The following is a 16,379-nucleotide window of genomic DNA, read 5'->3' on the forward strand; positions in this document are numbered from 1 at the left end:
ACAAAACATTAAACTACAAAACAATTGGTGCTTGCAACACTGTGGCAAAGCACCTATGAAAACTGCCTGTAACAACTTAAGCAACCTGAAGGCCATTGGAAACTATTAAAAGCCAGGGAGAAGAGAACCATTTTTATGTCACACCTGAAACTCAAGAGACATTGCCGAGTGACTTTCACTGAGAAGATGGTGGAGAGTCTCCACTACTTGTCAGTTTGCTACTGGACCAGGTTTAAAGTTTGAGTATTAACATTCAGGGCTCTGAACAACTCAGGACCTGCTCTGCCACTGAGATCATCATCAGTGGAAGCCCTCCTGGTTGTCATGGCTTTTTCCGTGTTGATGCCATCCTCTGGAATACCTTTCCTCTAGAAATAAAACATGTGCTGACTCTGTTACAGTTTTGGCACACGCTGAAAAGCATTTTGTTCCTCTTGGTGTTGAATGACTTATGATGCCGGCCATTGTGGTTTTAGGTATTTTGGTACTGATTATGTTGTCGTGTTTTTAACTGTAGTCTGTATTGTTACATTGCTTTTATTTCTTTATTTTAAATAAAAACATTGCTGTCTCTTCTTTCAATAGCTAGAGCACAGTAGTAAATACTTGATAATAAAAACTAACACCTGTGTATGTTTGGATTTTTTATATAGGTTCAAGCAAAAAATCTTAAAGGCAGAACAGTGATTGGTGTGGCTGCAGGCAGGTTCCATACTGTTCTATGGACCAAAGAAGCGGTATACACAATAGGACTGAATGGCGGACAGCTAGGTGAGAGAGGGAGTTTCACATCTAAGGTGATGGCTGGGGGAAGAAGATTATTTTAAACAAAACATTGCCATTCCTTTAAGAAGCAGCTTAAAATCTCCTTGTTGCTTTACTAAGATTAGCTCCCTCTGTCAAACACCTGTATTTTGCACCAGTGACTATTTAGGAGTTCATATATTGAATGTAAAGCTAAATGTATTTTGGGTACTAGGGATTCAGACCTCAATATACAGCACTCATATGAAAAACCCATTGTTATTTGTCAATACATTTACATTTTCCAACAAGAATAAGTGAACTTAGCAAATGCATCCTCTGTTACAGTGGACCAGCTAAGTCTTTTTTCATTTCCTTTGGTGCTAAACATTTTAGAGGGCAAATGATGTGAACTTGAGTTTTATTCCTTCGAAAAACCAAGGGACATCTTAAGGGGAAAATGATTATTATCAGCTCACATGGCTATCTCAAAATTTGAGACAAGGTCTCTTAATTTATTAGAATTCAGAATAGGTAGCAAAATATCTGGATGTTGTCCTATCTGTTAAACCTGTTATGCTAGCTTATATTGTAATAATTGGCTTTATTGAGCCTGTGACTTTGTATTTTATACTTTGCATGGTTGGTTTGCCGACTAGTAAATGCTGGACTGTCAGTTTTACTGATAAAGCACAGAAGTTTTTTTAAAAAATGCCTTAAAGCAGAATGGTTAAGTCAAACTCTCACACAAACATGCATGCACACTTGCACAATCCTGGCATTTCTGCCCCTCACCATTCCAGCCCTGAGTGGTGGTGGAGGGGAAATCCTGCAATGTACTCTCAGAGAGCCAAGTGAAGAGCTTTATCTCTGATTTCAGTGCTGTGGTGATTAGCACTCAGAGAAAAGATTGACTGCTTTCTCAAATCAGCCAGAGAGATCTTTTATCTCCAAAACAGGAGATAAAATGCTCTCTGTGTTCTCTAGAGATCATTCTCTGCAGAACAGAGCGATTTATCACCCAGAATGAAACCAAAGCTGTGGGGGTGGAAGCACTGCCTGTGGCTTGCTGAACTGAATCCAGACCCTACCTCCCCGTAGTCTAAATGATGCTGTTAAAAGCTCAAACTGGGAAAAGATTGGACAGCACTCTTTGTTCCACCCTGTGGCAACTTGCTAGCTCTCTTTATTCTCTCTGTCTCCACTGCCGATACTGAAATTATTCTTTAAAATGCATACACGCAGAGGCCATAATTTGTTTTACAACAAAAATTGCACGGTGTAATTTTTATGCACAATGTGAAAATGCTTGGTGTGAGGACATCATAGAGTGAAATGTTCTAAATTGGCTTTGGCATCTGAACTCACCAAATACTCCTGAGTGAGCATAGAAGTCATAGAGTAAGAGGTGAGGTCCTCTTGAGGATTGGGAACTGATTAAGTAACAAGAAGCAGAGAGAAGGAATAAATGGACAGTTCTCGTAAGTGGAAGGATGTCGAAAGTAGAGTTCCCCAAGGAGTGGTATTGGAGCTGTGCCCTTTAAATTGCTTCATAAATGATCTAGAGTTAAGGGTGAGCAGTCAGGTGGCTAGGTTTCCTGACAATACTAAACTGTTCAGGGTTGTTAAAACAAAGGGATTGTGAAGAACTCCAAAAGCACCTCAAGGCTGAGTGTATAGGAGGTAAAATGGTAAATTACTTCAGTGCAAAGAATGTAAGGTGATGCATATAGGGGCAAAAAATAAATCTTTTTTTTTTTAAGAATAATTTTTATTAACTGACCAATCACATCAAATAAAACCAGATTACATAAATTCCAAATTACACAGCCGAATTTTAAATTTTTGTTGGGGGTACCCATATTTCAAGTTCTGAAGGGGATCCAATCAACTTCTTGCTTCTTACTGCTGTTTTAATGTCCACAAATCTAACCTTATGATGTTCACAGTACTATCCAGTCCTTTCTTATTGTTTTTCCACATCTCTTGTTGTTATTTTCATATATTTTTCCTTTCTCTTTGCTCTTTGTGACCTCTGATAGTCTCCACAAGCTGGTTAGAACAGTTTGTAATCCTGCGTGGATATTTTTTTTTTATCCAGTAGCCATATCCAGACGTTTTCCATATAACATCACTTCCATACATCAAAACAGTCTTAGTGTCATTAATCTTCACCAATCTGCCTCCTTTCTCAAAACCTCTGAGGAGATTCACCAGGAATGCAGTCTGAAAACAGGTCCGTTCCTCCTCCCGGCTATAAATCCTTTGGCAAGATGGCGACTCCAAATTAATTGCTGCGCCATTCGAAAAGCTCTTATTGCTTCTCGATCTCCATAAAGTATACTTTTGGTTAAAGTTTATCTCCACACAGACTGCTTCTTTCTCCTCTGCTGCTGCCGACAGCAGCAAAGCCGGAGGAGGAGGAAGAAGGAGCAGCCTGAATGTAGCCCTTTCGGGCCGCCTCTGCCACTTGCAAGAGCAGGCGTAGGAGCCCGGTTGGGAGAGGCGCAGTGCAGTGCAGCGCCTCTCCCAACCGCAGCTCCTGTGCCTGCCCTTGCGAGAGGTGGGTGGCGGGACTAGCGGTGAGAAAGGGCTCCTTTCTCGCCGCTCGTTCCGCTGCCACCGCCCGCCTCACTCGAGTATAAGCTGAGGGGGGCTTTTTTAGCATAAAAAATATAAAAAATATGCTGAAAAAGTCGGCTTATACTCAAGTATATACAGTATCTGTACTTTGGCAGGGGATGCACTGCTTTAGTGTAAAGCAGCTTCATATGTTGACCTAAATTTATAAACTAGTTTTTGATGCTCCAGAAGTTTTAAGTGTGTGTGTGTGTGTGTGTGTGTGTGTGTGTGAATATGAATTGACAGCACTTGTTTCTGTCCTTTTGAGTAGGAAAACTATTGGGCCAATTAATCATGAGTCTGAAAAAGTTGGCATTGAAGGTGTTCTTTTACATTGTAGGATACTTGCTGGATCCTAACGGAGAGAAGTGTGTAACTTCACCTCGCCAAGTCTCTGCTCTGCATCACAAAGACATTACTATGTCCTTTGTCGCTGCAAGTGATGGTGCCACAGTTTGTGTTACTGAAAGAGGAGATATCTATTTGCTCACCGACTATCAATGCAAGAAGATTGCTTCCAAGTGAGTGCTTTTCCTCAGAAAAAAAATCTTTGAATTTACCCTTCTTAGTTCAGCCAGGACACTGAGGTCCAGCTCTGAGGGCCTTCTTGCAGTTCCTTCATTGCAAGACATGAAGCTACAGGGAACCAGGCAGATGGCTTTCTCATTAGTGGCGCCCACTCCCAGCTTAGTACGTTCCTCCTTTTTTGCTTCTTTTCAGTGCTTCTTTATAGATTATGATGTCTTACAATGCAAAGCGGGTTTTATTTTTGTTCTTTATGAATATATTTTTCCAACATATTTATGTGGCAAATATGTTTCACATGTCACATGGTTTGTATGAACTATTAGGCAATATGTAAGAGGGCAGGGTAAAATCTTGTGGTGAATCTTGTCCTAAGGTCAATATAATGGTTTTAGCATCTGTGATAGTCTGGTGGCAGTTGCTTATTTGTAGCTTCTTTAACAGTAAAGTTGTTAGGTTTGTTCTTTATGTAAAAGTTTCATTTTCTTTACACTTCTGATTTGTGTGTATTTTGTGTAAATGAAGTTCTCCTTGTATTGTGATTGTTCAGGCAACTAAATCTAAAGAAGGTTCTTGTTAGTGGAGGCTACTTGGACTACAGAGTGGCTCCTGAACACCTTAAGGAAAACGGAGGCCAGAGGATTTGTATTCTTGCACTGGACCAAGCGGGAAGAGTAAGTTGACCAGTACTGTGCCGCCACCCACTTTATAAAGTGTAAAGGCATACCTTGAAACCACTTTATGTTTGTAGCATGTAACTTAGTTATGCATTGTCACTAAATGCAAATGTATTTGTTTGCAGTAGTGATGTGTAATGCCTCTCCAAGGGATGAACAGATCAGTCTATTCAGTCCATATCAGATTTACAAATGTTTATTCTTAAGTCCATTCCATTCTGTTTCTGCATCTTCTGCAAATGAAAAACATAAGCACACACAAAATTTAGTATTTTTGTATAGTTTTCTACTAAATAGGTAATTTTGAATGAATTTTATCCTAAAATATACATTTTATATACACAATTTTTCAGCCAGTCACTGTGTTTTGATCTTATTAGTCCAGGAAGTGTGAATCAGGGACCTTGACTTAAATGGACCAAACAAAATTATCAAGCGTTCCTCATCTGCTCTGGCTTTTTCCTCACACAAACTTGTCTAAATGTGACTAATGTCACACATAGTTCGGCCCTTAGATCAAGTCTGCATCTCTCTCTACCGAAAACCTTTTGCTGTTCAGCTGTGAGGCAGTTTGATCACTTTTACTTAAGACTGAAAAAGCAAACAAATTTTGCAAACTTTCAGGTGGTGGTGGTGGGAGACTTGCTGACAAAGCTGCTTTCTTTGAGGATCTGATTCACAGTAGAGTTTAGCATGAGGAAGTTGGCCACACAGCCAGTCCAGCAGCATCTTTACCTGCCCCATACCTCTCACGAATGTCATCAGGTGTGGGCCAGGTGGGCATGGTTAGGGGGAATTCAATTTGGGACCTGTTCCAGGCTAAATTTGGCTCGTGGGCCAGAGGTTCCCCACCCCTGCTTTAGGGAAGCAGGACAACTCTTGCTTAAAATTGTGTAAATCTGTATGAGGACAAAACAGATGGTGAGCAAATCCCCAAATAGGTTGCGGAAGCAGGAGTAGATGTTTGTAGCTTCTTCGTGCATAAAGAGTTTAGTTTAAAGCAATTAAAGAAGGCAGGGGGATAAATTATTGCAGAAATGTGTAAACTGCTCTCATTTTCTCCTCTCCTTACCCCACACTCCACAAATGTTTAGGTGTTTTGCTGGAAATCTGCCAACAATCCTTTGAAGCAGTGCCGATGGGTGTATGGCCGCCAAGTCTACATGTCTGACATTTCTTTAAATAGGAATGAAATTATGTTTGTTACACAGGACGGTGAAGCTTTCAAAGGAAAGTGGATGGAGGGGAACAAAAATTCGGAGAAGAAAGGTAAGTTAAGTAGACTTTTGAGTCTGTTAACTTTGGCTGAACGGAAGCAGTTGAGAGAGCAGTTCTGGGTCAATCATGTAAATGTGAACGTGAACACACAATATTTTTTTCCCGAGTTAAGGCATAAAAATAAAAAGGAGAGGTCTACAGTTGTACTACTCAAAGGACACAGGAATTCTAACAAGGGGGTGCAGAGTGGCTGACCACTGCTTCTTGCACTGGCCAGGACAGAAAGCGGGGCGGGGGGGGGCAGTTCTTTGTTTTTGATCTGCCAACTTTAGGTTGATGTAGCTGGACCTCTTGGCTTTGGATCCAATGTCCTAGAATGCCCCGTTTGCAGGGATTTCCACTGGCCAACATAAAGAGAATTGCTGGCAGTATTTTCCCACCCACGCTCCTTCGCTGTAGTAGAGCTTCCCTCACCAATAGCATTCCTCTCTGCCAGCAGAGGATGGTGGGGAGAAATCTACACACGACACATACACACCCAACCTCAACATGGGGGTAGGGAAGGATCACATTCTAAATCTAGCACAACTTGTGTTTTAGAGTCTTATGTGTTTTTTTTTAATTAAAAAAAATCTTGACATGATCTTAGCACTTGTGGGTTTGGGGGGGGTCCTTTCTTTTGGCTTTCTAACAATAGAAGCTTGTGGACTCTAAGACCCACAGGCAGAGGACTAAGCCTCTTGCAGAGTAGTTGTTGTGAGGGAAGGCAGTAGGACAGTCCCATGCCCAGGAGTTAACACCACAAAGAGGGGCATTTGATTTCTTCTCTTCCAACTACATTGTTAGCTGTGAACCTGAGTGCCATAACGCTGTAGCACTACAAAGACTGAAGTATCAGGACTGGCACAGGTCCACTTAAAGCATGCAAAGGAATTTAAAAGCCTGGGGTTCAAAATTTTTATTTTCAGTAGCTACCTTCTGTGCCTTTTCCAGGCTAATAGGGAGCGTTTAAGTATTGTATATGTCTTCTTATTCACCCTGTCCAAGCAAATTAATTAATTATCTAGTAGACTTTTTGTAGTGCTAACAGGACTTTCTAATGTTCTGTTCCGATGGTAGGTGTATGTGCATGCACGAAAGGATTTGAGGCTATTCTGTTCCTTTTTTTTCTTTTTTTTTTAGCCAGCAGCAACATTTTTCTTTCTCTATTTCTCAGGAATTTTCAGAATTCTCTATCTTGTTTGGAGTGTTTAGTTATTCTACTTGCTGACACTGGACCACCAAATCTGCTATTAAAAGGAAACACTGTTTTCCGCAGAGCAAATACTAGTAACTAGTGCCATCTAGTGCCAACAGAGCAGTATGCAAGCTTACATAAAAGTGTCAGGGAAATGATATTCTTATTTAAATAATGATAAAGACATGGGTGCAGGCACACTTCAGCTTGTGGTATCAGCTTTATTTTACTAGAATCACAAGATTTACCAAAGTGAGCCCACTGCAAAAGGTGGAATAGCTCTGAACAGTTGCTGAGAAACGGATTTTTGTGTGTCAAAACGGAGCTCAGCTCAGCACCCAGTCCTTTTGCACACAAATCCATTCCAGGTTTCCCCAAGCTTATTTAGTTCAAAGCGCATGCTTGTGAGGAGGTGATGTATTTCAGCAGTTTCTCAACTTCCTCAAAATTGCTGAGGGTATTTGCAGACTGGCATTTTAATGTGTTTTTTCCCTGCTTGTTGTAGCAATTGGAATTCCACAGACGTCAGATTGTAAAACAATAAAATACAAGAAGCAATAAAAATACAGTTCAAATCATTTTAAATATTCAGTCCAATGGATGTGCCACCTCCTATTTTTAACCACAAATCCACAGACACACGACAGACCACCTGATGAAACTCGTGGTTCATGAGCCACAATTTGAGAACCCCTAATCTATTGCAAATCACCCAGAGATCTATCAGTAGAGTAGTTGGGCGGATGAAATTTAAAACAGTGATTGCTGCATATGAATACAACATTCAGGATGTTTTATAGTCTTTAGTAGAGCTGGAAGTTCAACTGAATGATGTTCTGTACCAAAATATTTTCCAAAACTTGTAGAAAACTTAAAATTAGTTTGGAGTTTAAACAATTTGTGTATGTACCACTGTAAAGACTTCAGACTAATTATATGATTGGTGGATTTGTATGATTCAATTAACAAAACATTTTGAATCTTTTTTTAAAAAGGGGATATAAGATTCCACTCTAAGATTGATGAGATTATTTTTTTCACAGGGTCTTTATTCATGGAAGCTTCAGCTGTAACTTTTTCCTACACTCATGCTGCAATTAAATGAGATAGTGTTCTATATTATTTTCCTACTTGTAGATGTTTCTCTGATCCAGCAGGCTCTTCTTATGAAATTAGTTGTACTGTCTGGAAATCACATCAAGTATGAAGTAGTCTTCAATAAATGTCTAACTAAAGCCAAATACTTGCCTTTCAACCTTAGTGGAATTAGTGCAATGCTTCCAGCAAAACATTTTCCTATTTGTTTCCTCAACTGATTATCTAACTAGTTAATCTCTCCAAATACAGCAGAGATTGTGACAAATGTTCAGAATTCCTCAACCGAGGTCTCATCTTGCGATACAAACAACGTATATGAACGAATTCGACTTGAGAAGCTTGCTTTTGTTCACAGAGCTGTTAATGTTACTACTGATCCTAATGGGTGCAACTTTGCTGTTTTACAGTCAGATCCTAAAACAAGGTATAGTTCAGCTACTCATGGGAATAATTTACCTGAAATGTATGGAAATAATTTACCTTTATGGGAATGATTTACCTGAAATTTATGGGAATAATTTACCTAAAAGCTTTGAAAACAATATTTTTATTTTATTTTAAAACATTTCGGTGCTGTTTTCCTGGGCAAAGCCCATCCATACTAACTGATAGCAATACAAATTATAATTATTGAAAAACAAAAGAATAAAACCCATTCAAATCTTCCCATATCATTATCCACTCCAGCCTCAATTCAGCAAACAGGACCAAAATAACTCAAGGGAAGGCCAATGGAAACAAATAGGTCTTTTAAGCCTTATGAAAACTTACTGGGAAGGGAGTTCTATTGCCACGAGGGCTCCCACCTCACAGACCTTAGGGGCACACACCACAAGGACCTCTAAAACTAGTGCCTGGATTCAGTGCTCTTTCTTTTGATCTACTTGTACTTTTGGATACTCTGGTCAAGCCAGTCCTTTACTAATATTTAACACGTGAGGTTATGATGTTCTTGCCTTCCTGAAAAGAGGGATGACATGCCCAGTCTTGCCTTCTGCAAATGGAACACCATATGCTACATTAAACCACAGCTATTAGTCTGCGGACTGGGAAAGCGTTGCTGGTACTGTTAAAAATATACAGACATGAATCCAATGTCTTTACGAGTCTACCACAACGGGGCTCTACATACTCATGTGTGATGATGCCTCTTGAGGTCTTTCTTTTAATGTTTTGAAGAAGGAAAGCAAATACTGCTTGGAACCAGGGGTGGGGAAGCTGCAGCTCTCCATATGTTGTAGAACTCCCAACTCCAGTCAGCCCCAGCCGGTATGGCCAGTGGTTAGGGACGATTAATGTTTTAGTCCAACAGCGTCTGAAGATCTTCAAGTTCCCAATTCCTGCCTTAGAAACTTGCTTTTTCTTTTCTTGCATGGAGCATGAAGATGAAGTGAAATGAAAGTGAAATGAAAGCCAATTCAAATAATTCTTATAACTCTCTTCTTCCAGTTTGTATGAAATCCCAAGTGTCTCGACTTCTAGTTTTTCTGAGGATTTTGGCAAATTGTTGGGAGAAGCAGAAATTACGGACAACATCCACGATGTGACTTTTCAAGTTGGCTCCAGGACTTTCCCTGTGCACAAGTACATTTTGGCAGCACGCTCTGACTTCTTCCGGAAGCTCTTTGAATCGGATCACAATTGGATAGATTCTGCTGATATTTATCGTAAAGATGAAGATGGTGTTGGCTGTGATCTCTTTGTGATAGAAAAGCTTCACCCAGATTTGTTTATGTACATTCTGCAGTACATTTACACGGATACATGTGATCTCCTCATTCATGGTCACAGACTCAAAGCGGTGTACAAAGAAAAAATGGAAGAGAATGAAAACACTTTAATTACAAACTTGAATAAAATGACTATCAATGGAGATGTTAATAAGAAGTCTGCGTTTGAGGTTTACAGAAGTAACCAAGTATACATGGGAAATGAAAAACAGAAGAGCAAACCAAAATCTGCTTCTAAGAAATGTAAGAGTGTTGGGGAAGAAGTGAATCTCATAAAAATGTTGCAAGTTGCTGCAAAGAAATTTGGAATTGGGAGTTTAAGTTCAAGGTATGCTATCACTAAGTCTTTTATACACACACACACAAACAAACAAACACAAACACACATGTGCTTTTTCTTTTTCTAACGGGTTGATCCTTAGGTTAAGTTGAATAAACATCTATAACTCTTCCTGTCAACTAATCCTGTTGCATTATTCTTTTTACAGTGTAGCATTGTTATCACTTTAACAATTCATTTTTCTTGCAGGCTAGATGGAGTCAGAATAGAAAATGGAAGAATAAACATTGCCAACAGAAAAACTGGCAACAAGCCAAAGCTAAACCAGAAAAAATGGTGAGTTTCAAAAGGTGCAGCATGGAAGCTTGAAGATTTCTATAGGGTATAATGAAATTCAAATAATTCAGATAATTCTGTCTTCTAGTTTGTATGAAGTCCCAAGTATCTCACCTTCTCATTTTTCTGAAGTTTTTTTTTTGAAAACCATGTAAAATAAACTTAAAACTATACATTCAAAAATTTCTCTTAGTGAGAATAATTGTGCATTTTATCACATGGATAAAACATACGACATGTCTGCCACCAGACCTCCATGAATTTAAGCAGGAAAAATCCTTGCTATTCCTATTCTTGTAAAATGCTTACTGAGCCATCATTTTAGTGTATATACAGTGGTACCTCTGGATGTGAACGGGATCTGTTCCGGAGCCCCATTCACATCATGAGCAGAACGTAACCCGCGTCTGGGGGTCGCGATTCGTCGTGTCTGCGCATGCGCGTGACGTCATTCTGAGCGTCTGCGCATGCGCGAGTGGCGAAACCCAGAAGTAACCCGTTCCGTTACTTCTGGGTTGCTGCTGGACGCAACCTGAAAACGCTCAACCTGAAGCGTCTTTAGCCCGAGGTATGACTGTAAATGTGTCTGAATCACTACAGAACCAACCAGCTGGCCATATGCTGAACTCTTACTGACCATACGCCTCTATGTTCATTAAGGCTGCTCCTCTTCACAGGGGGGTGGGGTTGCTGTTGGCCCTCGCACATTCCCGCGGTCAGTGGGGGTGTGTTGAGTACCCCGTGTCATGGGGGAGTCCCGGCCTGCATCATGCCCACAGATTGGGCCCCCCCATGTTCATTAATACCCTTCCCCATATGTATAAACTGTTCAGTTTCTTAACTCTGGAAAAAATCTGGTGATTCTCCCCCTATTCTCCCACTGCATTACTTTATCCTTGTTTGCATTAAACCACATTTGTCATTTTAATGTCTCGTTATAGTAGGTTTTTAAATTGTTTTGCAGCTCGTACCTCTGCGATGTGACCATGAAATCTGTAGATGGAAAAGAATTCCCATGTCACAAATGTGTGCTCTGTGCAAGACTTGGTAGGTATAATGTAAGGTACTTTGGCCACGTTATTAATAGAGATCTGTCTTTTAATGCATGTCAAAATGAGGTCTCTCTCCTTTTCAGACTATTTTCACAGCATGCTGAGCAGCTCCTGGATTGAGGTATGTGTGCCTGTATAAGTGCTTGGATGCATTGCCCTTCGTCTTTAATTTGTGCAAAAATATTTACTCAGGCATTGTGGGTGGGGGGGGGAGAAAGTAATTATTCACGAAAGAGAACTTTGTAATGGCTTGCAAAGCAGAAGGCAAGAATATAAAAAATATCCAGCAGTGAATTCTACATGTGCACCCTTCATTACATAAATGATATTGAGCACAAGGGACCTTTTATAGTAGCTGTGTGCTATGCTATGATACATTAGTTGGAATACTGTTTCGATGATGGCATTTTAATTGTGGTTAATTTATGGCAGCTTAATTAAAAGAAATGGGGAAAAAGGGTTAGAGGGACTATAGAACACATGCCTTGCATGCAGAAGGTCCCAGGCTCAGTCCAGACACCTGCAGATAGAGCTGGGACAGGTGCCTAGCTGAAACGCTGGAGATCCACACCAATTTCTATGCAGTACAGAGCTAGGTGGACCATCAGTCTTACTCTGTGTAAGGAAGCCTCTCTGCCTAAGATTGGAGAGGCTTCACAGCCAATCAGAGTAGACACAATAATGGATTAATCATTAGATGGAGCAATGGCCTGGCTTGGTGAAAGGCAGCTTCAGAAGTTAATAAATTTGTAGGTTAGAAATAGTTATAAATGCCTTATTTCTGAGCCATTCTTTGAAAATAACCCCAGCAGCCTTTTATTTTGGCATAGTTTGCACATAATTCTAAGCTAAACCATAACTTAGTGTGGAAACACAGGCTCCCAGAGAGAGAACAAACTTTGGTTATGTCTTGTGGTTGCCTGGAGTGAGATTAACCAGAAGCCCAGGTTTGGATGACATACTAAGCCAAGCTATGGCTTGGTTCATAGCAGCAGCAGCAGCAGCAGGAGCAGGAGCAGCAGCAGGACCAGAGGAGGAGCCTTGATTTCCTCTCTGGAAACCTGCAGACTCACTCATTCACAACAAGTCATGATTTGGCCTATTGTTATGTCCAAACTGGGTCTTTATTTCGTTTTTGAAATAATTTATTTATTTATTTTACAGGTAAAAAATTGTCACATTACCAAATACATAACCATATATAGAGATTTCTCTGAATCCCTCGACTTCCCACCTTTCCCTCCTTGGGTCCTATTGTCAACCGTATAATCAATATTTTGTATCTTTCTATATTGTCCATCGTATTAGTTACATTACAAGTGTTGTTAGAATCCTGCTAATGTTTTCATCTGTTTACAGTGGTCTCCTAAATAAATTAGAAACTTTCCCGATTCTTTCTTGAAGTTATTGGCTTCTTGGTCCCTGGGTCTTTCTGTCTTGTGCTCTTATTGAAATAAGCCCACCCATGCCTGTGAAATGTGTTTGCCTTGGTTGCTTCCTAAAATACCACATATTGAAATACCAAGATCCAAATAATCAATAGCTAGCATTTTTTGCATAGTACCCCCTGCCCCCAGCACTTGCCATATAGAAAATGCTTTTAGAAACTAATGAACCTTTACAACAGAATATTACCACATGCTCTGCCAAATATCTAACGTGTATGGAATTCTGTCCTCCTAGACTTCCTACTGGCCATGATAGGGTAGATATTTTATTCTGCAGGTTGACTTTTGGTAGCTAGTAGTTATTGACCTCTTTGGTTACAGGTAATGCTTGTACACTTAAAGAATTAATTAGTAAGCACTTGCGCAAGTTCTGCCGGTTTAAGTTTGCTTTAGGCAATGGATAGATGTGAATGACAAGTTTGTGGCTTGCTGTTCTCTTTAATGGTGTACACATAATACTAGAGTTTGAAGTATGTAACAGTAACCCAGAAATTAGTTCTTGAAATTCCTTCCATGTTACAGCAGTCCATCTGAAACGAGATTTTTCCAATAAACGTTGAAAACGTTAAGTCGGATCAAGTCCTCTTCAAGTTTATGCATATTGAAGTGCCAGAGGATGACTAATAGCTGTGAATAATCTAATGGAACCTCTTACTACTTTATGTCCCAAATGGGGCGTTTGCCAACAATCTTGAGATAATTCTGTTATGACTGCAGAATGCTATCTTCATAAGAAGTTTTTCCTTTTGTTTATATTTGGCTGGATTGTTTAGAGCAGTTGATTAGGGATGGATGCTCTGTGTCAGTGTTTCCCACATTGTGCACCACGAGAAGTTCAAGGTTTTTTATAAGTCCAGCACGCATAAATGCAGAGGAGGTTACCCTCTGCATCTCTGCATGATGTATTGTTCTCGCCTGTATCATCCGTATCAGTTTCTGTTGGGAGTGGGTAATTTGGTCAAGCTCTCTCCATTGGGTGCCATTGTATCATTCCTAGCATGGGCTTTCTAGTCCATCATCTTCCAGACAAGAGGCATGCTCAGAACCATGACCCATGCAGAAACGTTGGAAGTGTTCTTCCTTGAGGATTGGTCACTCATACTCATAATCTAAATCCTTTAGTAAAATGTGCATCTGAGGTCATTGAAGGGGGAAAGTGTTCACTGGCTATGGGAACCTTTGGAAACACTGCTCACCCACCTTCTTAGTATGTTGATTTTTATGAAAGCTACCAAGACACTTAATATATATATATATATATATATATATATATATATATATATATATATATATATATATATATATATATATTAGAATACAGAAGAGTAAACACAATACATGGTGATCTGGATTATTTGGAAAGGATCAAGATTTATGTATTCTGCTGCTGCTGCTGCTGCTGTTACTACTACTACTATTAGTTTTTCTAGTTTTCTGTTGCATGCACTATTTGTAATGGCATATATCATTTTTAAAATCTGATGACTTCCCTAAAGGTTCACAAGGAGCTTCTACTGGATCTTAAAGTGGGCTGGCATTTGAAATGTTTGTTTAAACCCACTTCTATTTAGGCATCATGTTGTGCTGCTCTGGAAATGCCATTCCCCTCTGACATCCTGCAGGTCATCCTGGATTATATTTACACTGACGAAGCTGTTATAGTAAAAGGTAAGGACTTTAATAGAATGAGAATAAATTACATGCTTGGGAATCTGGGAACAGTAGGAGGAGGAGGAGATGAAAATAGTATTAATAGCAAAATGCCAGCTTAATGGATTAAATTGCACAAATGGTATAATGTCATGTAAACCCAACAATTAAAAACATAGTATTACACAATATTAAAAACAGTTCGAAACAAGTGTAAAAAGCCAGGATAAGGATGTTTGTCTTCAGCATTTGGTGAAAGCAGTGCAATGAAGGCACCAGACATACCTATGTGGTTAAGCGAATTCCACAACTAAGGGACTGCTGCCGCGACTGCCCTGAGCTTCTGAGGGCAATGGAGCAACCAAGAGGGCACCCTCCACTCATGTTAGCACCTTGAGAAGTTAGGGAAGGATGTGATCTTTCAGGTATTTGGGGCCTGAGTGGTTTAGGGCTTTGAACATTAAAGTGAGCACCTTGAATTTGGCCTGGAAATGAACTGGTAAGCAGGGCAACTCTTTTAAAATGGCATGTATGAGACCCGAAGGAGCCCCACCCAGTCATCTGGCTGTTGCATTTTGGATCAAGTTTCTAAGTCATCTTCAAGGGCAGCCCCATGTAGAACACATCACAATGATCCAGTCTGGAAGTTACCGGAACATGGAGCACAGTGGCCAAGTCATTTCTGTACAAAAGGGGCCAGCACTGTAGCTGAAAAAAGGCACTCCTAGGCACCTGAGCCTCCAGTGAGAGTGTTCAATTCAGGAGCACCCCTAAGCTGCCGGGCATCTCCCCACTTCCTGGAACTCGAGCAGTCGGGACACATAGTACCTCTGTCTTTTCAGGACCGAGCTTTCTCCAAGCACTGATCTAACACACCAGCTGCCTCTCCTGGTTTAATTGGAGCAGAGATTTAGAGCTGGGTGTCATCTGCATATTGACAACACTTTACTCCAAATCACCTTATGACAGAGATGCAGATGGCTGATTATGTAAAAATGGCATCCTGTCTTCCCTGAACCAGACAAATATGAAAGGGTAGAAGAGGGTTGAAGCAACTACTAGATCTACTAGGACTAGAACAAGTACTGGGAAGTTGCAAAGGCATTGGATTAAGGTTGCAGAAAGCTGAGATCTGCACCTTTTTCGGTAGCCTCAGAATGGCGCACAGAATAGGGATAGTTTTTTTTCTAGAGAGTGACTTGCACATTCCAGGCTAACTAATCATCTGAAGCCGTTTGCAGTTGAGTGGGCTGATTCATACTGTGTTATGTTAGACTATAATCTTGGCTGAGTTAACGGATAGACAATAAATAGAGAAAGTTGGAAACTAGGCTCAAGATACAATTTTCCAATGATTTCCAGAATCTCAAAATGTGGAATTCATCTGCAATATTCTTGTGGTAGCGGATCAGCTCCTTACGTTACGACTGAAAGAAATCTGCGAAGTAGCCATTACCGAAAAACGTGAGTTGTTACTGGATTGACCCTGTAGTAATGCTACTTATTGTTTTACAGTTACACAATAGCTCGCATGAATGCTAAAACATGATGTTGTCTATTGCACATCATTGTAGTGTGCCTGTTAAAATAAAATGTTTAGGCCCAATGACATTCAAATTGCTCTGTAGGGAACCCTAGTAATGGTGAACAAACTTTCTGAAATAAAGTTTCCATTATAAATCTTTCTTTGCAGTATGCACCTGTGGAGCATGAATGGAGGAATTTTAGATCATGCAAGTCCAAATGGCTTTGTTAGTGCCCC

The 16,379-nt window shown here is 40.1% G+C and overlaps 1 protein-coding gene across 1 annotated transcript in view; it reads left to right on the forward strand.

Annotated features, from left to right (window-relative positions):
- Window positions 1-16,379, forward strand: part of IBTK (inhibitor of Bruton tyrosine kinase) — a 43,430-nt gene that overhangs the window by 12,631 nt on the left and 14,420 nt on the right. The window contains exons 7-17 of the mRNA XM_081904848.1: window positions 654-771; window positions 3,707-3,887; window positions 4,442-4,565; window positions 5,663-5,837; window positions 8,371-8,545; window positions 9,571-10,179; window positions 10,381-10,467; window positions 11,432-11,514; window positions 11,603-11,640; window positions 14,539-14,635; window positions 15,980-16,081. Coding sequence (XP_081760974.1) covers window positions 654-771; window positions 3,707-3,887; window positions 4,442-4,565; window positions 5,663-5,837; window positions 8,371-8,545; window positions 9,571-10,179; window positions 10,381-10,467; window positions 11,432-11,514; window positions 11,603-11,640; window positions 14,539-14,635; window positions 15,980-16,081 — 1,789 coding nt within the window. The remainder of the gene's footprint in view (window positions 1-653; window positions 772-3,706; window positions 3,888-4,441; window positions 4,566-5,662; window positions 5,838-8,370; window positions 8,546-9,570; window positions 10,180-10,380; window positions 10,468-11,431; window positions 11,515-11,602; window positions 11,641-14,538; window positions 14,636-15,979; window positions 16,082-16,379) is intronic.

Source organism: Podarcis melisellensis, assembly GCF_964234715.1.
Source record: "Podarcis melisellensis genome assembly, chromosome: 3".
NCBI lineage: Eukaryota > Metazoa > Chordata > Lepidosauria > Squamata > Lacertidae > Podarcis > Podarcis melisellensis.